The sequence below is a fragment of the Citrus clementina genome, unplaced genomic scaffold (genome assembly GCF_000493195.1).
Source record: "Citrus clementina cultivar Clemenules unplaced genomic scaffold, Citrus_clementina_v1.0 scaffold_3, whole genome shotgun sequence".
NCBI lineage: Eukaryota > Viridiplantae > Streptophyta > Magnoliopsida > Sapindales > Rutaceae > Citrus > Citrus x clementina.
The window spans coordinates 49,180,838-49,199,650 of record NW_006262339.1 but is presented as its reverse complement, the minus strand read 5'-3'; the positions used below and the strand labels follow the sequence as shown (position 1 = coordinate 49,199,650).

Genomic DNA, 18,813 nt, shown 5'->3' with positions numbered 1-18,813 from the left:
GGCCGACATGCTTAATTTTGAATCTGTTAATTTCCATAAAATGGCTTAACTGAAACCGACAGTAGCCCGCGCAAAGCCGCAAAGACTCGCCCTCGTTACTCTTTTAGTGCTTTAATCTCTCTTACAGCGCGCATTGATTCCACAGCCACTTAAGCTGATCATCTCATGGCCACTAAGTCGGGGGATCATAAACCAAGGTTCTTCGTAGCAGTCCATGTAGGCGCTGGATATCACGCTCCTTCAAACGAGAAAGCCCTAAGGTCCGCCATGAAACGCGCTTGCCTCGCCGCCGCTTCTGTTCTTGGCAAGGTCTTTCTTTTCTTTTCTTTTCTTTTTATCAATCATTCCCTCTCTACTCTCGAAAGTTTGTTTAAACTAAACAATTTTGTTTTCTGTTTTTTTTGGGGGGGAACCGGCTGGTCTTTCAAATTAGGGTTCTGGTGGATGCATAGACGCTGTTACAGCGGCAATTCAAGTGTTGGAGGTGATAAAATAAACTATTCTCCTCTAGAATGTTTACTTCCATTCTTAATTTTGTACTTTAAAATTATAGATTCTGCAAATTTCCTTGTGGTTACATATTTTACTTTATTGAAGGACGATCCAAGTACGAATGCAGGCAGAGGCTCCAATTTGACGGAAGATGGTCATGTGGAATGTGATGCAAGTCTCATGGATGGTGAATCTGGAGCCTTTGGAGCCGTTGGAGCAGTGCCGGGTATTTGTTTAGTATTACTAGACTGTTACTTTGTCTTACAATCAATGTGACCGACTTCTCTGCTGTTACTTACTCCATCGGGGGTTTTCACTTTTATTTGTACTCAATAGTTTCTTAAATTTCATTAGTTGTAGACCAGGTGTCTGGAATGCTATCCAGATTGCTGCTTTTTTGGCCAAGGAGCAAATGATGGGGCCTTCATTGTTGGGTCGAATACCTCCCATGTAATAATTGCTCAACATTGCTTCTCTTTAAATCTCTTGGACAATTCTATTATTTCCTCTTCAAAGCATTGCCTTTTCATTTTTCCCTTTTGATTTTTGTTTGAAACCCAACATCTGTGGTGTATATTTTGAAATTCTTGACATTGAATAGTTTTTAATGTTGAGGCAGACATGGAGCGCCATTATCATTCAATGAACTGCTGTTGAAATGATATCATATAAAATGAACTTTTTTTCTCCCTAGTTTAAGAAGTGTTCTGTTTTGTCCAGGTTCTTGGTGGGTGAAGGTGCCCGTGTATGGGCAAAATCCAAAGGCATTGCATTACCAGCAACTATAGCCGAGGCTGATGAGGTATAGTTAGTTTATCTACCTTGATTCTGATAATTAAAAAGTTCCTTTTTATTTAATTTCGTGTGCAAAAATATTTCAGTCAAAATATCTTCTTGTATATCTTAGGATGATGGGTATGTTGCAATTTTTGTTTTTTGAAATAGTGGATGGTAACAGAGAGGGCAAGAGCACAGTGGAGAAAATACAAATCAATACTTGCTGATGCTGAAGCTAAGACTAATACCTCTGCTGAAGGACATTCTAGCGTGGCTGAAGAGACTGCTTTTACATCTGGACGTTCTTGTGAGCCCTTAAAGTGGAATGGCAGTGGCCAATTATCAATACCTCAAGTTCTGGAAGAGGACAGTAACATCATGGACACAGTTGGAGTTATTTGTGTTGACTCTGAAGGGCATTTAGCATCTGGTGCCTCAAGTGGTGGTATTGCATTAAAGGTAATGGATTAGGTAATTCTCAATGTCTTTTCATACTATTATAATTTTGTTATCATGTAAAAGCATATCTTTTCTCTCTCCTCTTTTAAATCAGGTTAGTGGACGTGTAGGATTAGCAGCTATGTATGGTTCAGGTTGTTGGGCTTCCTCTAAAGGTCCCTTTGGAGCTCCATTCATTGTTGGATCTTGTGTTAGTGGTGGGGGAGAATACTTAATGAAAGGATTCGCTGCTCGGGAGTGCTGTGTCTCATTGTCGCTGTATGATCAATCTTTAAGCTAACATTTATAATTCTTCATTAAAACCACTGTTTTTGGTAAGACTTCTTGTATGCTTAGGCTGCAGCCCCCTTTCTACTTTCGGTGATTGTGTTGATCTGCCAAATAAAAGAGAAAATTGGATAATTATTGTTGTGATTGGCATTGCTAAATTCTGCTTTTTGTTCTTTTACCTCCTTTTTCCATTAAGAATGTTTGCACATGATCACTTTGTCTGTTTATTTAGTTTTCCACATATATGTCACCTGATTGTACTTATGGGAATGCAGAGTCAAATATTTTACCTATTGGAATGTATGTATTGTCAACTATAGCTCTATTTAATATTATAAAGCTTGAGCTTTGGAATTATGTCTGTTGTTGAAGTCTTTTTGGAGTCTTTCAAATCTATTTAGGAGGCAAAAGTTTTAAGTGCTGTATATATACAAACGTATTTAGTTGCCCAATTTTCTATCTTAAATGCCTTTTCTTGTTTCTGAAGATTTTAGAAACCTACCAAGTTTTGCTTCCCTTGAATCCTCTTTTATTTTATTTATTTATTTATTTTTAAAATGCTGAGTTGGTGTGATTGACAAGGTCATCTTCTTTCAGTTCACAAGCTGGTCCTGCCTCTGCATGCATGACAGTTTTATGCCCTATCGTCCAAGAGAGCAGTCAAAATGGTACTGATAAAAGTGCAGGGATATTAATGGTGCAGGCTGATGCTCCTGTGATGGTGAGTACCTTTGCTGAAAGTTTGGTTGTCAGGGTGGTCATCTTAACTTACTTTTGTCTGATAGGTTTCAGGAAATCCACCAGAGCTGAAATCAATAGAGATAGCAGCTGCTTATTCTTCATTGTCTTTTGGCGTTGGATATTTTGGAAGCTCTATGGAAAGGCCCAAGGTATCGCTGTCTGTTAAGTCTTTATAGTTTAAAGACCTAACAGTTCCTTCAATTTCCACCTATTAATTTTGTTCTTTTGAAAGACAAAATACATGCTACCAGAAGTAAAGAATAGCAATCTAAAAGTTCATTCCTTACCAGTATAGGTGAGGGATGGTTTTCCTGCTTAGTTGTCTACATATTAATATAAATGAGACATCTACAATTATCTTCTTACCTGGTAACATAAAATGCAGCCTCATCTTTGTGCAATTGTTGGTGTCTTTTGATTCTTCATTATTTAAAATACTATTCTAAGTTAATCTTTTCTTGTTCAATTTATATTCCAGGTCTCAGTTCTCCGTAGTACAAGGCAGCAAAATCAAACTGGGATAGACCGTTTTGAAGCACGAATTGATCTTTCTGAGAAAATAGTACAATGATTGCAATCTTTTAGTGGTTTTGGATTTCTGATTTTGAATATTGAAAGAAGATGTTTTCAAGTTGTCCAAGAACAGTGAAGAAGCCTGCAGATTATCATGTGTTTATGATGGAAAAGGGCTTGTATTTCTGTGCAAAGGTTTGATGCATCGTAAATGATCGAGCAGGCAGTACAAGTGCCTTTAGATCCCGTAGCATATCTTGCCTAAGCTTTTACAATTACAAAAGTAAGGTTGAGAAAACTAGTTAAAATGACTAGTTAATTCGAAGCGTGGGTGAGTTATGCACTCATGCGAAAGGGGCCAATAAGGATCCAAGACAATGGCTGGTCTTGGTCATAATAATAATGGCTTTGGTTGCCAGCTTCTCTTCTCAAGTGGTGAACTAAATCGATTCTATCGATGCCGTCCTTTTTTTCAAACCAAAACTTCTTGTATGTCAACCGACTGCGAGTTCGTCGTCCAGGATATAATTACAGCATTGAACAATGGAATCAAAAAAAAAAAAAAAGCGCCTGGTGAAAAATGATTTTGAAAACTCTTTGTTAAAAATTATGAGGGTCACATACCACAATTTGTTCTTTTCTACATGAACATAAACAGTCCGATTGAACTCAGTGAACAGAAGAATTCATGGGACATTGGTATAATAAAATTACTAGAGAATGGTGGGCTGGAAGGCCAGTACAGCATGGCACTAGGATACAGATGAGTTTTTTGAAAAATAACCTCCCTCGGATCCTTATGCTCGTTCTCATTCACAGCAAAAACTGAAAATGAACCATTTCTTTCGTTCCATCGCCCTTGACAAAAAATTTCAACCAACACAATCAGTGTTTAAACAACCAAATAAATTAGTTAGAAACATTTTGGTTTAAGAAAACCACCCAGTTTGCCAGATTTTGGCGTCAGAGGGCTGGGACATAAACCAAAAGCTACGAAACCTCCACTGACAAATAATCCGCAGGTTTTCTGGCAGGACTGGAATCCTTTGAACTCTGCTTTTAAGACTCTAGTATTTCATAATCCTAAACTACTGATATGACACGGCTGGATTTGAGACTTTATTCCCACAAAAAATGAGGCTCAAACTGATACAGAGACAGGAGCAGCAGTATCTGGATCTGAAACATGAATTTGAATGGTAGATTTCCCTACTAGAACAATCATCTTGAAATCTTGTAGGGATCACTGGAAGTTGTGCACCCTCTTTGCCGAAGTGAGAGTATTAGAGAGCAGCATTGCTATAGTCATTGGACCAACTCCTCCAGGAACTGGAGTGATAGCTGAAGCAACCTCACATGCCTCTTCGTAGCAAACATCTCCAACCAACCGGTAACCTCGGGGACTTTTTGCATCCTTTACAGAGATGCACATACACGAAACAGTCATTAACAAGATGGTCCAAAAAGCAAGCATAAACTAAGACAAATCCAAAATTTACACAAGCCTATAGGCGTGTATGAAGGGAAAGGAGAGAGAATGTAGAAAAATTATTGAGAAAAAAAAAATTGCTAGACTTTATCACAAACCAACAAAAAAGTTTCCTCACCTCGACTGGGTTTATTCCAACATCAATTATGACTGCACCAGGTTTTATCCAGCTCCCCCTTACCATATTTGGTTGCCCTACAGCGGAAATTATGATATCGGCTTGTCTCGTAATCTCCTCAGGGTTCTTAGTTCTGGAATGGACAATACTAACAGTAGCATCTTCCCTCTACAAACAGATTGAGGGAAAGAGATTAAAAAGAGAGAGAGAGAGAGAACTGGCAACTGGGCATTATTGTTAGAAGGGAGAGGAAAGCAAAGCCAAGAAACTACTTTCTGAACATTGAAATACAACATTGGGGTAAAAGATTATTACTTGGAGCAACAAAGCAGCTGGCATCCCAACAATATTGCTTCGGCCAATCACGACAGCCCTTTTTCCTTTGATATCAAAGCCATATCTATGCAACAACTCTATGCAACCTTTAGGCGTACAAGGAATGAACAAGGGTTCTCTACCTCGCATGGCTAGACGGCCAATATTCAGCGGGTGGAAACCATCCACATCTTTCTCCATGCTGACAGCATTTAAGATGCTCTGCTCATCTATATGCTGGAGGAAACCAATGAAATGAATAACAGCAACGGGAAGGCAGCTTTAATCTCAATGAACAAAGAAAATTTAGTGTTTGCATTAGAAACATACACAAGGCAGAGGCAACTGCACAAGGATGCCATGAACTGAAGGATCATCATTGAAGACTGAAATATGCTTGAGTACTTCTTGTTCAGAGGTGTCCTCAGGTAAATGAACTTCAAAAGAATTGATCCCCACAGATTGACAAGCTTTTTTCTTGTTGCGAACATAAGTTGCAGAATCCTTCCTATCTCCAACAAGAATAACAGCTAACCCAGGGACAACTCCAATGGCATCCTTCATCCTGGAAACTTCACCAGTTATCTCATCTCTGATTTGCTTTGCCACTGCTTTTCCGTCAATAACCTTGGCAGACGCCTCACTAGCCATAGTTGCTGAACAAGACACTAACCAAACAGGTAAAGAGGGGAGTATCAAAAGTACATAAAATTCATCATATGAATTATTGGAGTATATACAATGAAACCAATTCAGATACAAAGCAATGTCAGAGTAGCCCACTTACAGAAAGTGAGAAGAAGTAAACTAAATGATAGGACAAAACCATTGCAAGTAACAGAAAATCTATATTGCTAGCAACCACCCTCATTACAACTAAACACACATTAAGTGCAGATAAGATAAGCGACCTAAAACCTAACATTAAATATTGTCGTAAAATTGAAGTCCTGATTATAGGAATTTTTTTTTTTAAAAAAAAAGGAAAAAAAAAAGGTTGGAATTATAAATATACCGTTCATAACAGGAAGAGACGGTGAGGGAGAAGAGTGGACGGTGAGGGTGGTACGGAGAGAGGCAGGAAGTGAAGGTCCCACTCCCACATGAAGACGCCGCCGAGCACAAAGGGCGCCTCCGCCGCAAAGTAATCGGCTTCGGCCGAAAGGAACGAGCCGAGCCGTCGTGGAAGAAGAGCAGTCAGCAAATATCATCGACCTCGAACCACCCATTCGAATTCTTTTACAGCCCGGGTTCAGTAGTTTGCTTGCCGTTTTGCGTTTTCTTCTGGTTTGTCTATATAATAAAATAATAATATAACTAGGGTCTCTCACTCTCACTGATTCAGTGCGCGCTCAGCCGCGCACGAGAGAGAGTAAAGGCAAAACGGTGCGTTCATACTTGGCTGATTATTTAAGCGTACTCGGCAGTGCGTGCGTGTGACTGAAGTATTTGCCAATTTGGTATAAGATTAAAAAATCATAATATTTTTATTATTTTTGATAAAAAATTTATTCATCATGCTCCATAATTTTATTTTTATAGCCACAACTATTTCATATTAAATTTTTAGCCAACGTACCTTAATTCTAAACATAGACTTAATTTAATTATTTATTTTGGGAGTCTTGATCAAGAATTTGAATCAAATCAAAATTGTAGTAAAATGTACTCAGCTACTTAATGTCATTCATATGAGTCAGAAGTTTTGAATTAATATTGATTATCAATTTTTTAGAGATCAAAATAAAGAAGGCAAAAAAAAAAAAAAATCAATAATTGACTATGTTAATGGGTTAGAATATTTTTAACTTATAATTTTGACGTAAATTTTTAATCAACAATTTTAAATTTTAATATCTACCATATGAATGGTAACCTAATTTTTTTTTACCAACAAAATTAAACTACCCAGAGGATGAATCCCCAGTGCCCTGCCGAAGTCCGTCCTGTAAACCCAAGGTTTCAGGTTTTCATCTCCTCCCCGCTAGCTTGTTAATTGAACGCGCATGTTTTAACATGAACGAGAACTTTCTGAATATCATGTTTCCGAATTATAATATTTCGTTGAGAATCAAGGCTTCTGCTCTTTCTTTTCTTCAGCAAGAGATCCCATCAACTACTACTGCAATGGAACAAACAACAATTTTCTCCTTCTAGACATCTTACAAAGAAGAATTTATCAGGGTCTATCAAAATTTATTAGAGGAATTGAATAATAGAATAGTTTGTAGCTGCCTCTTCTTCTCTGGTCTATTTCTGTACAATTTATACCAATGAAACAAGTTTTTCACTATACAGTTTTCCTTTTCCTTGTTTTTCCCCTTTTACTAGGCTTTATACTTAGTTTGTCCCAAGAATTTTTTTATATAGCAAGTGTTCCTTCAGCGACTTGGCTTTCATCTGAAGAATCTGATGACTGAGCTTTTGGTTTACTCATTACCCGAGAAATCCCATAACCAAGTGAACTTCCACTTGCTTGACATAGCTGCAAACATAAGAGAAACAACAATTGTAGATACTCTGATCTCAAAAGTTCATATATCCAATGAGGACGATTATCCAGATCCACAAATTAAAAATCTTATTGACAAGATCCACAGATTAAAAATCTTATTGACAAGATTTGAGTACCTCAGTAAGCTCGGACAGGTGGCGAGTTCTAAATTCATTGATTGTTGCCGCAATCTCTGACGCGGGCAGTTTTGCCTAAACACACAAACAAACCAAATGGTCAGTTTAGCTCACATCCTGTCACTGAACAGTCTTTCGTACACTGGATGTAGCACAACCATCTCACGATTTTACTTAAGATGGGTATACTTGCGAACGAATTACCCATTTTTATAAAACTCGTGTGCTTGTTCAACTTGCTATTTTACACCAGATCTAAATACCTTTTCACGTTGATAATCATGTATTACCTGTGCAAGAACAGCAGCTGCTAACTGCAAACTTGGTTCCAAGGTTTCTGGAACAACCTGCAAATTTTTAAACCAAAAGGTTAACTGTAATGGAACTCAACATGTAATGCAGGAGAGGTGATGTCCATGAAAGTAAATTCCAGCTCAAATGGGCAACTTTTGTTTCTCTGTCTTTTTCTTTGGGGAAGAAATAAAGCTTAATAGGAGAATGTTAAACAGAAAATGGAGGAATATAGCAATCGCCAAATAAAACAAAAAGAGTTTAGAAAATTACAGCTGTGGCCCCAGCCTTCTCCAAATTGAGACCATGGTCAATGTCATGAGCACGAACAAAAGTCTTGACATTTGGGAAATACTTGCTCAAGGCCCAAACAGTTCTATAATTTGCACCAGGTGTATCCAAGGTTATTGCTGCAGCACATGCTCTTTCCGCACCAACTTTATGGAGGACCTGATCATCCAGTATGAAGCACATCAAATATTCATCTGCAGGTAAGCATTTTGACATGACTTACTATATTTTACCTCCCGACTTCCAGCGTCTCCAAAATACACAGGAAGATCCAAGGCACGCCCAATCGCCACTCTATCACTGAAACAAAGGAAACGCCAATTTAATACATCTTGGAAAGATATGAACTTGATAATTCTGGAAAGCAAAATTACAAACTGTATAGATCCATCTGAGAGAACCAAAAAGGCATACATAATACTTGTACACCATATACACACACAGTGAGTATCTGGTGAGTGATTCTTTTCTCTTGGTAGGAAGGGGGGAAAAAAGATAAGACATGGTTTGGTTTACCTCCGCACATCAAGAGCAACGAATGGAATTAGTCTCTCTGACAGAAGCTGAGCAATGATCTGGGGAAAGAAACCAGAACTATTATGATCAAATATATGTATCATACTGTAAACTAAGAGCAGATTCACCTTGAGATGCTGTTAACCTAATTCATCAAATAAGTAAGGAAATCCAATCAATACCTGGCCAACACGTCCGAATCCACAGAGGATAATATGATCTTGCAAATCATCAGTCTGTAAATAAAATTAAGCCCAGATATACCTCAGTTGAGAATGATTTTTAACAATAACCAAGTGAATCATACAACAAAGTTGAAATTCAGCATATGAACAAGTATGGCTAAAATTATAGCACAGGAAAATCATAAATGTAAATAACTTGGTATAGAAGAAATATTAATCTTCCAGTGCATCATCAAGGTGCTAATGAGCTGCATGATGTCACATGGCAACAACAACCTCTTTCATAGGATGAAGGTTATAAATAACGCAAACCCTACGTACAACAGGTGGTGTAGGTGGAATCAACTTGTTTGAGGTACAGATCTTTATTAAGGGCACAGTCTGATTCTATGAAAAAAATAATAATAATTAAAAAAAAAGACTCACTTCACTATTTCCATATTCATTATTGATGCTGAAATCAGGGATTCAACTATAATACAATCATGTTTTAAATTGAGTTAGACATCTAAACTTTATACATCTGTTAGAATTTTCAAATAATTCAACTCTAATGTTAGAGAGTTCAGATAGGATATCAACTTTAGTTGGAGTTTTCAAATTCTGTGTAAAAAATTTAACATTTGTGTGTCTGTAATATTACATGTATGTATACTAGCCTCTTGAAATCCTCAAACTGAAATTTAAGCAGTGACTATTTGAGAAGGAACCTAACTCAATATACTAAACATGGCCAAGTAAGACATTTTTATCAATTTCTTTTGAACAAACTGATCAAGAAGTTGAAGAATTCTGTCATGTGAAACCAAAAAGTACCCACCAAAACTAAAGACTTGTCCAAGCACATAAAAACACTTGAACCGTGCCACAGTTAAGAAACTTCTTTTATCATTTTCTGCTGCAACTATGAAATGGAAAGAATGAGAAACAAGAAGTCTCTTTTCACGTTTCAATTGCTTTAGGACCCAAATGTTGCCCAAAATTATCATAGTTGCCAAATTAAGATGATATAATTAACTGATAATAGATGACAATACTTCTGACTAGAAACTCATCATATCTATCCATCTATCTGTTATTAAATCAAAATACTACCAATAATGATCTAGAATTCTGTTTCTGAAGATATATAATTCTTCAAAGCTCACTAAATTTATACTTTATGCATTTTACCTCACTCTCAACAGGTAATAAACTTCGAACGTCATGCTGCTCAAAGCGAGAAGCAATTAACTGGCCTCCAGCAGCTAGCCATGGTGTAAGGGCCATTGAAATTCCCACAAGAAGAAACAGCAGAGATGATAGCTGAGAAGACATTATTCCCTGGAGAAAAACCAATTAGCAAAGTAGTACTTCTGCAAGTAACCAGTTAACACCTTTAGCAGTAATTTTGCAATTAACAACAATTGTTTTGACTATAACTATTTAATTCAGAAACGCAATTTTGTCCCTCGTTTTCCTCTTAAATAAAATGACTTCGCTTATCTATATGAAATATGTATAATTAAGCCATATCTAACACAGGCATCTGAGATTCCAAAGGGCTTGCTGTTAAACACTTAGTACCATGTTGAATCAAAAGCCCACAATTAAAAAAAAAAAAAAATCATTATAAGCTGTAGGTAAATCGAAATACCATTGGGAATCAAGAAAACTGTGTGTGGTTGGAAACAAACCTGATTAACAGCTTCACCAAAAGCCACAAATGCAAACTCTCCACCTGGAGCAAGAAGGAGACCAGTCCTAATTGCAGATATCACTGAAACGCCAAACAGTCTACCAACTAAAGCAACCAATATGGTCTTGCCACCTATTAAAAGTCCTAATGCCCCCGTAATAACAGGAAAATTTGAAAGAAGAAGCTTTGGATCAATTGACATTCCAACCTGAAAACCAACAAAAATATTGCTGTTAATTGGATAGAAATCGAACAAACAAAATTACCAAGTATTATCATATTCTCACTCAGTCGCATAACAAACTTAAGCGCATAAATAGTGAAAAATAAAATGTCCAAAAACTGGCTCAAACAGCCTAAAGATTATTCAAAGAAAAATAGTAAGTTGGATTTAACATCCAACTTACTATTTTATGGGACTGTGCAGTCTTGGCTATTTTTTGGGTTGTATGGAATGAAAGAAACCAAAGAATCTTTGATAACAAGGCTGGGGAAGATCCTTCATACCTATGGGACAAAGTCAAGTTCTGGGCTTCCCTCTGGGCATCTATAACTACTGAATTCAAAGACATCTCTTTCTTTTTTATTTTGCTTAATTGGGAAGCTTCTATATATTAACAGGGATGCACTCTTAGTGAGCTAGTGTTTTTGGGGATTGGGTTATTTTATCTTTGCGGTTTCTAAGTGTTCTGTTTATATTGGGACTTCTCATCCTTTTTTGTGGTTTTGTAATCCTCCTAATCCTTGTACATATTTCTTATAGTTATATTTAATCTTTGTTTCTTAGCAAAAAAAAAAAATCCAAAATTTCTCTCAGATTATTGTCTGCATGAAAGTAACAAGCCAGTAGCCTTATCCTTCTATCGAACAAGAAATAAATTTTAACACAAGAAGTGAGCAAGCATAGAGATGCAGTTACAAAGATTTACCGTCATGAAGAAGAGACCCAATAAAAGGCCACGATAAGGAGCAATATCAGATTCAACCTGCAAAGAGAATTCAGTTTCTGCAAGGAGTAAACCAGCCAAAAATGCTCCCAGTGCCATCGAAAGTCCAGCCTGCTCCAGAAAAGGACAAAGATATGATTCATCATTGTAAGATATACGAGAACAGCAATCAATAAATAGCATTTTTATACCCTGGCGGTAAGGAGACTAGTTCCCAGAATCACAAGGAGCGTATTTGCAGAGAATATCTCTGCATTCTGGTTTTCTGCAATTTGCTTATAGATTGGTCGAAGCAGCTGCAAAATCGCATAAAGAGAATATAAATTCACACACCAAATTTCATTATTCACTGATGGGCAGAAGAGAATGGGAGACCCTGTAAGTCCCAGAGAATGAACTCTCCAGTCCAAAGAAACACACAGAAGAGGGATACAATTGAGAACTATCTTTTCCCCGTGGCCATGTATTACTGCACCAAGGAAGTTCGCCTATACTTCACAGTAAAGAACATCACCCTAAAATGCATATCCCATCATCATGTGCAGATCTAAACTGACAATGAGCTAAAGTTTTATGAAATAGAATATAAAAACTAACTAAAAATTTGGCTAAGGTCTCAACTTATTTAAATTTCTGATGCACCAGAAGAATGGACCATAGAAGGTTAGAACACAGTAAAAAAAGTAGCTATGAACAGCATCAAAACAATAAAACAGGTTGCTACTTGGACTCAAAGTACAATACCAGCTTACAACAAAGTTTCTCATGATTTCTCATCAGGCAAAATGGTTGAATAGATCAAGAAATAAAATCACTGACAAGATGTCTTTATCAAAGTGATTCAAACAAATTGAATGTCAGTATGCATGATGTCTTAGAAATTTTAAAACTTACCAAGCGTCCACCTGCAATTATGGCTGTGATGGCAACAGCTGCCTTCACAGCAGCCACTCCAAGAGCTTCAGCAATGGCTTGAAAACCAACCTGAAACAAAGCAGATTGCATATTCAATAATTCTGACAAGAGTGGTGGTAGCGACCATGACCGCTACCAAAAGGAAGTTAAGTCTGGAATAAATTCTTGACACACACTTCATAGGAAAGAACAGCCTTTAGTGCATCATGCTTACAATGGATGGACGCGGCAGTTTAGGGTTGTTTTATAGGCCTTACTGATTCTAATAGAGGGAAATAGGCATTTAAGGCCATATATCTATCTGCCATAATAACACATAGAATTGTAACATTGCAGCTTTAGTCCTCAGATAGAGATAGAAAGAGAGATGCAAACAGTCATTATGGCAAATTTTCCAAGATAAAAATAGTAATATTCAATTTCTGTTCAGACAGATGCAGTTTGTATCTGAATCCAGTGCTTCATCTTACCGATCCAACTCTTTCTTATGAATGTTTTCACTTAATAAATATTAATGAATTTTCTCATTTAAATCAATTCCTCAATAACTTTTCAATGAAACCAATTCATATGAGCACTCCTAAGCAGTCAGGGATCCATGCATTCTGGGAAAAATGGTAGGTGTAAGCTGCAAGGACAAAGGACAAAATGAAATATAATGATTGGATGAGACAGGTATTTACAATATTTATTGGCTGATAGCACTTTTGATGTTGCTCATCAGCAATCTTAATTCCAGAAAACCTTAATTACTTGTAGTTATGTGCACACAAACTCAGAACTATGTGCAAGCAAAGGAACAGTCGCAGAAAATAAGTGATCAGAACATTCACTAACTTATGAAAGAACAAAAAGAGAAAGAAAAGATAGATTGTTTGTAATCTTTACCCCTCCTTTGGAAGAATTTGGTGAAATAAGAGGAATGAGTATTAGCAAAACCACAACAGCCAAATCCTGAAGAATACAGAAGGAAGAACATAGATTTTTGTTAGCATATTTCCACAAAAAACAAACAATGACAAAGATATTTTAAAAATCACCATAGATGAAAAGCAGTGGGTAGTAATATGCAATTAAAATTTTTTGTTAAGCTGTATGTGGTACTGAAATTCACTTTTGACATCCAAAGGAACAAAGCACTAAACAAATTAATATCCACGTTTGTTTAGGATATTAATATTTTACCATATCATGAAGCAGTTAGACTTTTCATTTAATCCTCAGTACAGATGCCAGTAAGGCACAGCAAAAATCACAAAAGCAGGGATTTAAATCGATATTTTGTCAAGAAGTTCAATTGGATATATTAACTGCTAAAGGAGCCACAATCGTACAAGCACAATATTTTTTAATTATTTAACCTAAGGCAACCGAATCCCATCCGCACCCATGTAAGCGGTGTTTGAACCCTCGACCTCTTGTTTTTAACACAAGAGATTTCCCACCTCAACTCGAAAGTTTATGAATGTTTTCCAGGTGAATACTTTTCTGTTTATTTTCGTAGAGTAACCTGGAAAAGTAAGACAGAGAATGTAGCACGGCCATGGCGTGATGTGCTCTCGCCTCGCTCCTGTAAAACCTGCAACAAGATCCATGAAAATTAAATCACTTGTATGACAAAAAAGGTGTAAACTAATAATCATTTGCATTGGCAGGTCCACTACAAAAATGGCTAGAGAACAAGCTCTTCTCCAACAAGGAAAGTCTAAGAAAGCCGTGGGCCAAGGACCTTCCAAGTTATTAATCATAGATCATTTAACAAATGGTTGATTTTGAAGATTTTGCAGTACCATATATATTTTACATTTGGAATATAAGACGAGGTAAAATGACATAAACTTGATTGCAGCACAAATAAGTTCCTAAACTATTTAGAAATCAAGATACAAAATGTCCAAATATTTTACATATTTCAGTTCTGTTCCTTCTCCAAAAAAAATGGGTGACGCGCAATACAAGGAAGTTAATATACCAGAAATCTGAAGCAACAACAGTTCATAATAAGTACCTGTAGGACAACAGCTGTAGAAGACAGTGCTAGGCCATTTCCTATGACTATTGATGCAGGACCAGGCAGCCCAGAAACGAAATGTGCAACCAAGCCAACCACCACTGCTGTCACCAAGACCTGCATTATGCACATTAAATATCTATAATTAAAAAATTGATCAAGTGGACCTGACAAAATAAACAGATATGATAAAGATATTGGAAGTTTCCCAATCACCTGAGCGGAGCCTAATCCAAAAACATATTTCTTCATGGAACTTAGCCTTTCAACAGAAAGCTATAAAATGAAAAACACTTCTGAGTTAGCTTTCCGCATTATTGTGAGAATAAAATACTAAGAAGGAATGTAAAAGAAAGTCACCTCAAGGCCAATATTAAATAGCAAGAAAACAACTCCGAATTCTGCTATTGCCTTTGTTCCATGCACATGACGGATTATAGAAAGACCATAAGGCCCAATCAAGATGCCAGCAGCCAAATAGCCAAGAACAGGACTGCCTAAACGTACAATAAGTATAGTACTAGTAAATAAAATCAAGATTTGATTTAAAGCAAGAACTTGCTGTCATAATATTGATCAGGATCAAGGCGGCACCAAAACATTTAACTGTACAATATTTCGGGGAAAATTTTGATAAATAAGGAGAATGAAATATATGCCGAAAAAGTTCAAGCACCATTTAATAATAAAATTTTCATTTTGGAATATTCTAGAACTACAAACACATAAACTATACAAGCATGTATTAGATTAAAGACTTATAAATTCAATTACCTCCAGGAATTTTCTGAAATATAGGCACAAAAATTACACTTGCAAGAAGTAACCACAACACATCAAAGAGCGAAGCTTCCTCCTCGTTTATCTAAGAGAATTCAAAATTAAATCAATTAAGAAAGAACTATCATATTGCACTTAAGATCCAAGGCAGAAAAAGTTAATGATACATGAAATTGCATGCCTCTTGCTCAGGAAGCATATCCAGCAGCTTTTTTATTCTCTTAGGAAGTTTCTTAACTTCTCGGATTAGAGGCTTTGCATTTGAAGAAGCTTCTTCAATACTTGTGGTAATAACATCTGGTTGTTGAAGCTGCAGAGAGCTCCTCTCTGCTTGATTAGCATAAAAGGCAACCCTGTGATCCATTAAGCATTTGTTTTTTAATATCAAGAAGGCCCCTCTAAACTAAATGTCACAATCTAATATATCATATATGAAACAACTAATAGAATTATGTAGTAACACCTTTCAGAGGAGCTAAGGAAATGAACTGTAGACATCGACAATAGGAATTTACACCAACATAATCGAGCAATAGGTTAATAGGAAAATAATGATAGACAAATGCTTCAATGGTTAACAAAGAAGGTTGGTGTGCTTGTGAACTACTTTCAAGTGAAGCACTTCTTTTCCTCCAAGTTATAAGGAAAACTAAAACGAACTGCAATATCAAATGATGTGTGTAGCACAAACTTAATATCACTCAACAATGACATGATTAATGAAGTAAAATCAATAATGAATTTTTACAAAAATATATAGAAACAAAGAAGTAGCAACAGAGTGATACATACCCTGCTCCAAAGAGCAAAAAGCCAAGAACCAGCTTAGGCAATTGCTTCCTTGCATATTCCATGAGCCCCTGGAAAATTGATGCTTGTGTGGACTCAGTCCCGTCCACAGCAGAAGAGAAGAATGAAGCAGGAAAGAAACGAGAAGATTTTTTCTGCAATGTCTTCGGAGCATTAACGGGTGAACTCTCCCTAGTCAGATCTTTCTGCATTTCTTGCTTTTTCGTTTGAATAACATTTTTTGACTTTTCTGCTTCCACTTCAGCTTCTTTAGGAGAGTCTAAATTCAGCTTTCCATTCTCCTGATCGATCAGTTCATCAGATTGGTATAATTCCTCAGAACTCTGGCTGACTTTATCCGGTAGAATATCATGTGAAGACTCGCTGACCAAATAGTCACCATTAACTGGCACATCTATGTCTCTTTCAACATTAACATCATCAGTGCTACCTGCCTTCTCTTCTTTGACTGCAGTCTCATCACCTGATACGTACCCTTTGATTCTTTCAGAGATATCAACAGAGGAATTGGAGAGCGATTTCTCTGCTCTCTGTAATGCAATTTCGGCATCATTCACACGTTGCGTAGCCTCTATCTCAAAAGCAACGGCTTGCTCTGCTAATAACATAATGTTTGCGACATCCTCCTCGGCTTTCAAGGCATTCATCTGAGCTTTCTCTGCAACCTCATTTAATCTATCCACTTCCTTCTGCAATTCTTCCTTCTTACTCTGCAACCGTCTCAATTCTGTCTCACAATTTGCTAAATTTGCTTGACACTCCTTGATATCATTTTCAGCAGCCAAAAGAAGTCCATCCTCTTCTTTACCATCACTTTTGGCATCATCCTCTGTAGAACCTTCTGGATAATCATCCTCTTGTTTTACATCTTGTAGTGATTCAATAGCCACCTGAAGCCTTGCCTCAGCCAAAGAAAGAGCCATTGTTGCTTTATGAACAGCTTCTTTGGCAATGCACTCCTCATTCACAATTTCGTGAACCATATCAAGTGTGACATTAACATTGTTCCAAGCATTTGCTGCTTCATCCTTCAATGCTATTGCAGCTTCTGATATTCTCTGAGCCTTCTCCTCAAACATGGTACTATTCAGCTGTGCAACTTCCAATTCTTTCATTGCATTCATCAATAATTCTCTCAATTCGTCAGTAGTAGGTGGTTCTGCATCTTCTTTTGTTTCTCTTTCTTCTTCGCCCAAGCTATTTGCCTCTGGACCGTCACCATTTTCAGAAAACTCAACATTTCGGCCATTTCCATCAATAAATGCTAAAGAATCATTACCTTGACATGTTGGACAAACTCCCCTTGACAACTTTGAAAAATCATCAAAACTACAAAATAAAGACTTACAGGTGTACAAACCCCACAAATTAGCATCGGAGTTTCCTCTAAAAACCAAACTTGATTTTGAACAGCCAGCATATGAAATACTTTTACTCAAGTTTCTCGTGGACCGGGTTTTTGAAACAATCCTCCGATTGGAAACATTATAACCAAAACCTCCATATCTAAACCTTGAATTAATTAGTCTATCGGAAATTCTGTATCTCGTACCCTCAAACACATTAGGCTGCTGTAAACCACAAGCAAAACCCATTTCTCTAAGCCAGTCAATGCAATCCAATATTTATAGAATCAGGCTCACGTACTCTAATTGGCATAAAGTCAAACACCTGGTGAAAGTAAAATGAACAAGTAGAAAAACCCACTGTATCAATGCGAATCTTCTTAAGTTAAAATGTCAGGAACCTTCACCCATATACAATAAATAAACCGAAAATAGACATTAAAATACTAGAAGAAAAACACAAATATGGAGTTTACACGCTATACAGAAGGAAAGTGGAGTTACCGATGACGAAGAGCGAGATGGTGGCTGTGACAGCGGCTGGAGCTGATAAAATCGATGGGGCAGTTGAGAGAAGAGTTAGGAGCCAACAGAGCATGTAAACGAATTTTCTATAACATCTCTCTCTTTCAGCCAGCCTCCAGGAATCAGGAGTGAGAATAAGAAAGTAGAAATTATTTTGATTTGTATATTTTATTTCAGTTTTGAGATGAATTTACAACAATGGCCTTTCCGTCAGCGGGAGATTCACAAATGCCCATGGATATTCCAGTGATAGGGTTTTATGTCCACTCCCACTTGAGCTTCGTGAGAAACAATCTGTTTGTCGCAGCTCTCGCCCCAATCCACGTACAGGGGCTCAGGCGGGTTGCGCGCGTGAGATTAACCTACCCTTCTGTTAAAAATCTGACGTGGAACGTTATAGTCGTTTGGAGCTGTTAGTTGGTGGCTGGCAAATTGGAGAGGAGCCCTGTTGGCTATTGCACAAAAAATTTATGACAAAGATTAACGGTCACATGATCATGATGTTATTTACATTAGCAGTTGGCAATGATCAAAACAGAAAATAGACCTTTTGAAACTTCTTATAAAAGACTATTTTAATTAAAAATTATTTAAATAAATATAATTTATTTTTTGTGAATAAAAAATTGATTAAATACTTAAATAACTTATTCTTTAAAATATATTTTACACCCACTTTATTTTGTAATTTATATTTATATTTTAATATTAAT

The 18,813-nt window shown here is 36.8% G+C and overlaps 3 protein-coding genes across 4 annotated transcripts; 1 reads left to right on the top strand and 2 right to left on the bottom strand.

The window, feature by feature from the left end:
- Positions 1–14: 14 nt before the first annotated feature.
- On the top strand, positions 15–3,446 carry LOC18047032 (putative threonine aspartase). Its single transcript, XM_006445035.2, has 10 exons — positions 15–309; positions 434–484; positions 598–718; positions 858–942; positions 1,213–1,294; positions 1,438–1,728; positions 1,823–1,986; positions 2,596–2,719; positions 2,784–2,888; positions 3,218–3,446. Exons 1-10 carry the CDS (start codon positions 166–168, stop codon positions 3,308–3,310), a joined length of 1,260 nt encoding a protein of 419 aa, XP_006445098.1. The 5' UTR covers positions 15–165; the 3' UTR covers positions 3,311–3,446.
- Positions 3,447–3,852: 406 nt separating this feature from the next.
- LOC18047031 (bifunctional protein FolD 4, chloroplastic) lies at positions 3,853–6,609 on the bottom strand. Of its 2 annotated transcripts, none has more exons than XM_006445034.2 (5): positions 6,190–6,609; positions 5,505–5,842; positions 5,175–5,411; positions 4,860–5,027; positions 3,853–4,666 (listed from the first exon to the last, which is right to left on the bottom strand). In XM_006445034.2, the coding sequence occupies exons 1-5, from the start codon at positions 6,401–6,403 to the stop codon at positions 4,496–4,498; spliced, it is 1,128 nt and encodes a 375-aa protein (XP_006445097.1). In that variant the 5' UTR covers positions 6,404–6,609; the 3' UTR covers positions 3,853–4,495. The 2 variants fall into 2 exon arrangements, with proteins under 2 accessions (XP_006445097.1, XP_006445096.1); XM_006445033.2 differs by having other exon boundaries at positions 5,505–5,830.
- Positions 6,610–7,101: 492 nt separating this feature from the next.
- LOC18047030 (K(+) efflux antiporter 2, chloroplastic) lies at positions 7,102–18,490 on the bottom strand. The gene is made up of 21 exons (XM_024188012.1): positions 18,080–18,490; positions 16,212–17,900; positions 15,601–15,772; positions 15,414–15,504; positions 15,000–15,136; positions 14,856–14,915; positions 14,637–14,756; positions 14,139–14,207; positions 13,517–13,582; positions 12,608–12,697; positions 11,905–12,009; positions 11,696–11,824; positions 10,765–10,974; positions 10,262–10,411; positions 9,086–9,139; positions 8,904–8,962; positions 8,621–8,687; positions 8,370–8,546; positions 8,096–8,152; positions 7,806–7,880; positions 7,102–7,659 (listed from the first exon to the last, which is right to left on the bottom strand). The coding sequence occupies exons 2-21, from the start codon at positions 17,822–17,824 to the stop codon at positions 7,537–7,539; spliced, it is 3,624 nt and encodes a 1,207-aa protein (XP_024043780.1). The 5' UTR covers positions 17,825–17,900; positions 18,080–18,490; the 3' UTR covers positions 7,102–7,536.
- Positions 18,491–18,813: the final 323 nt, after the last annotated feature.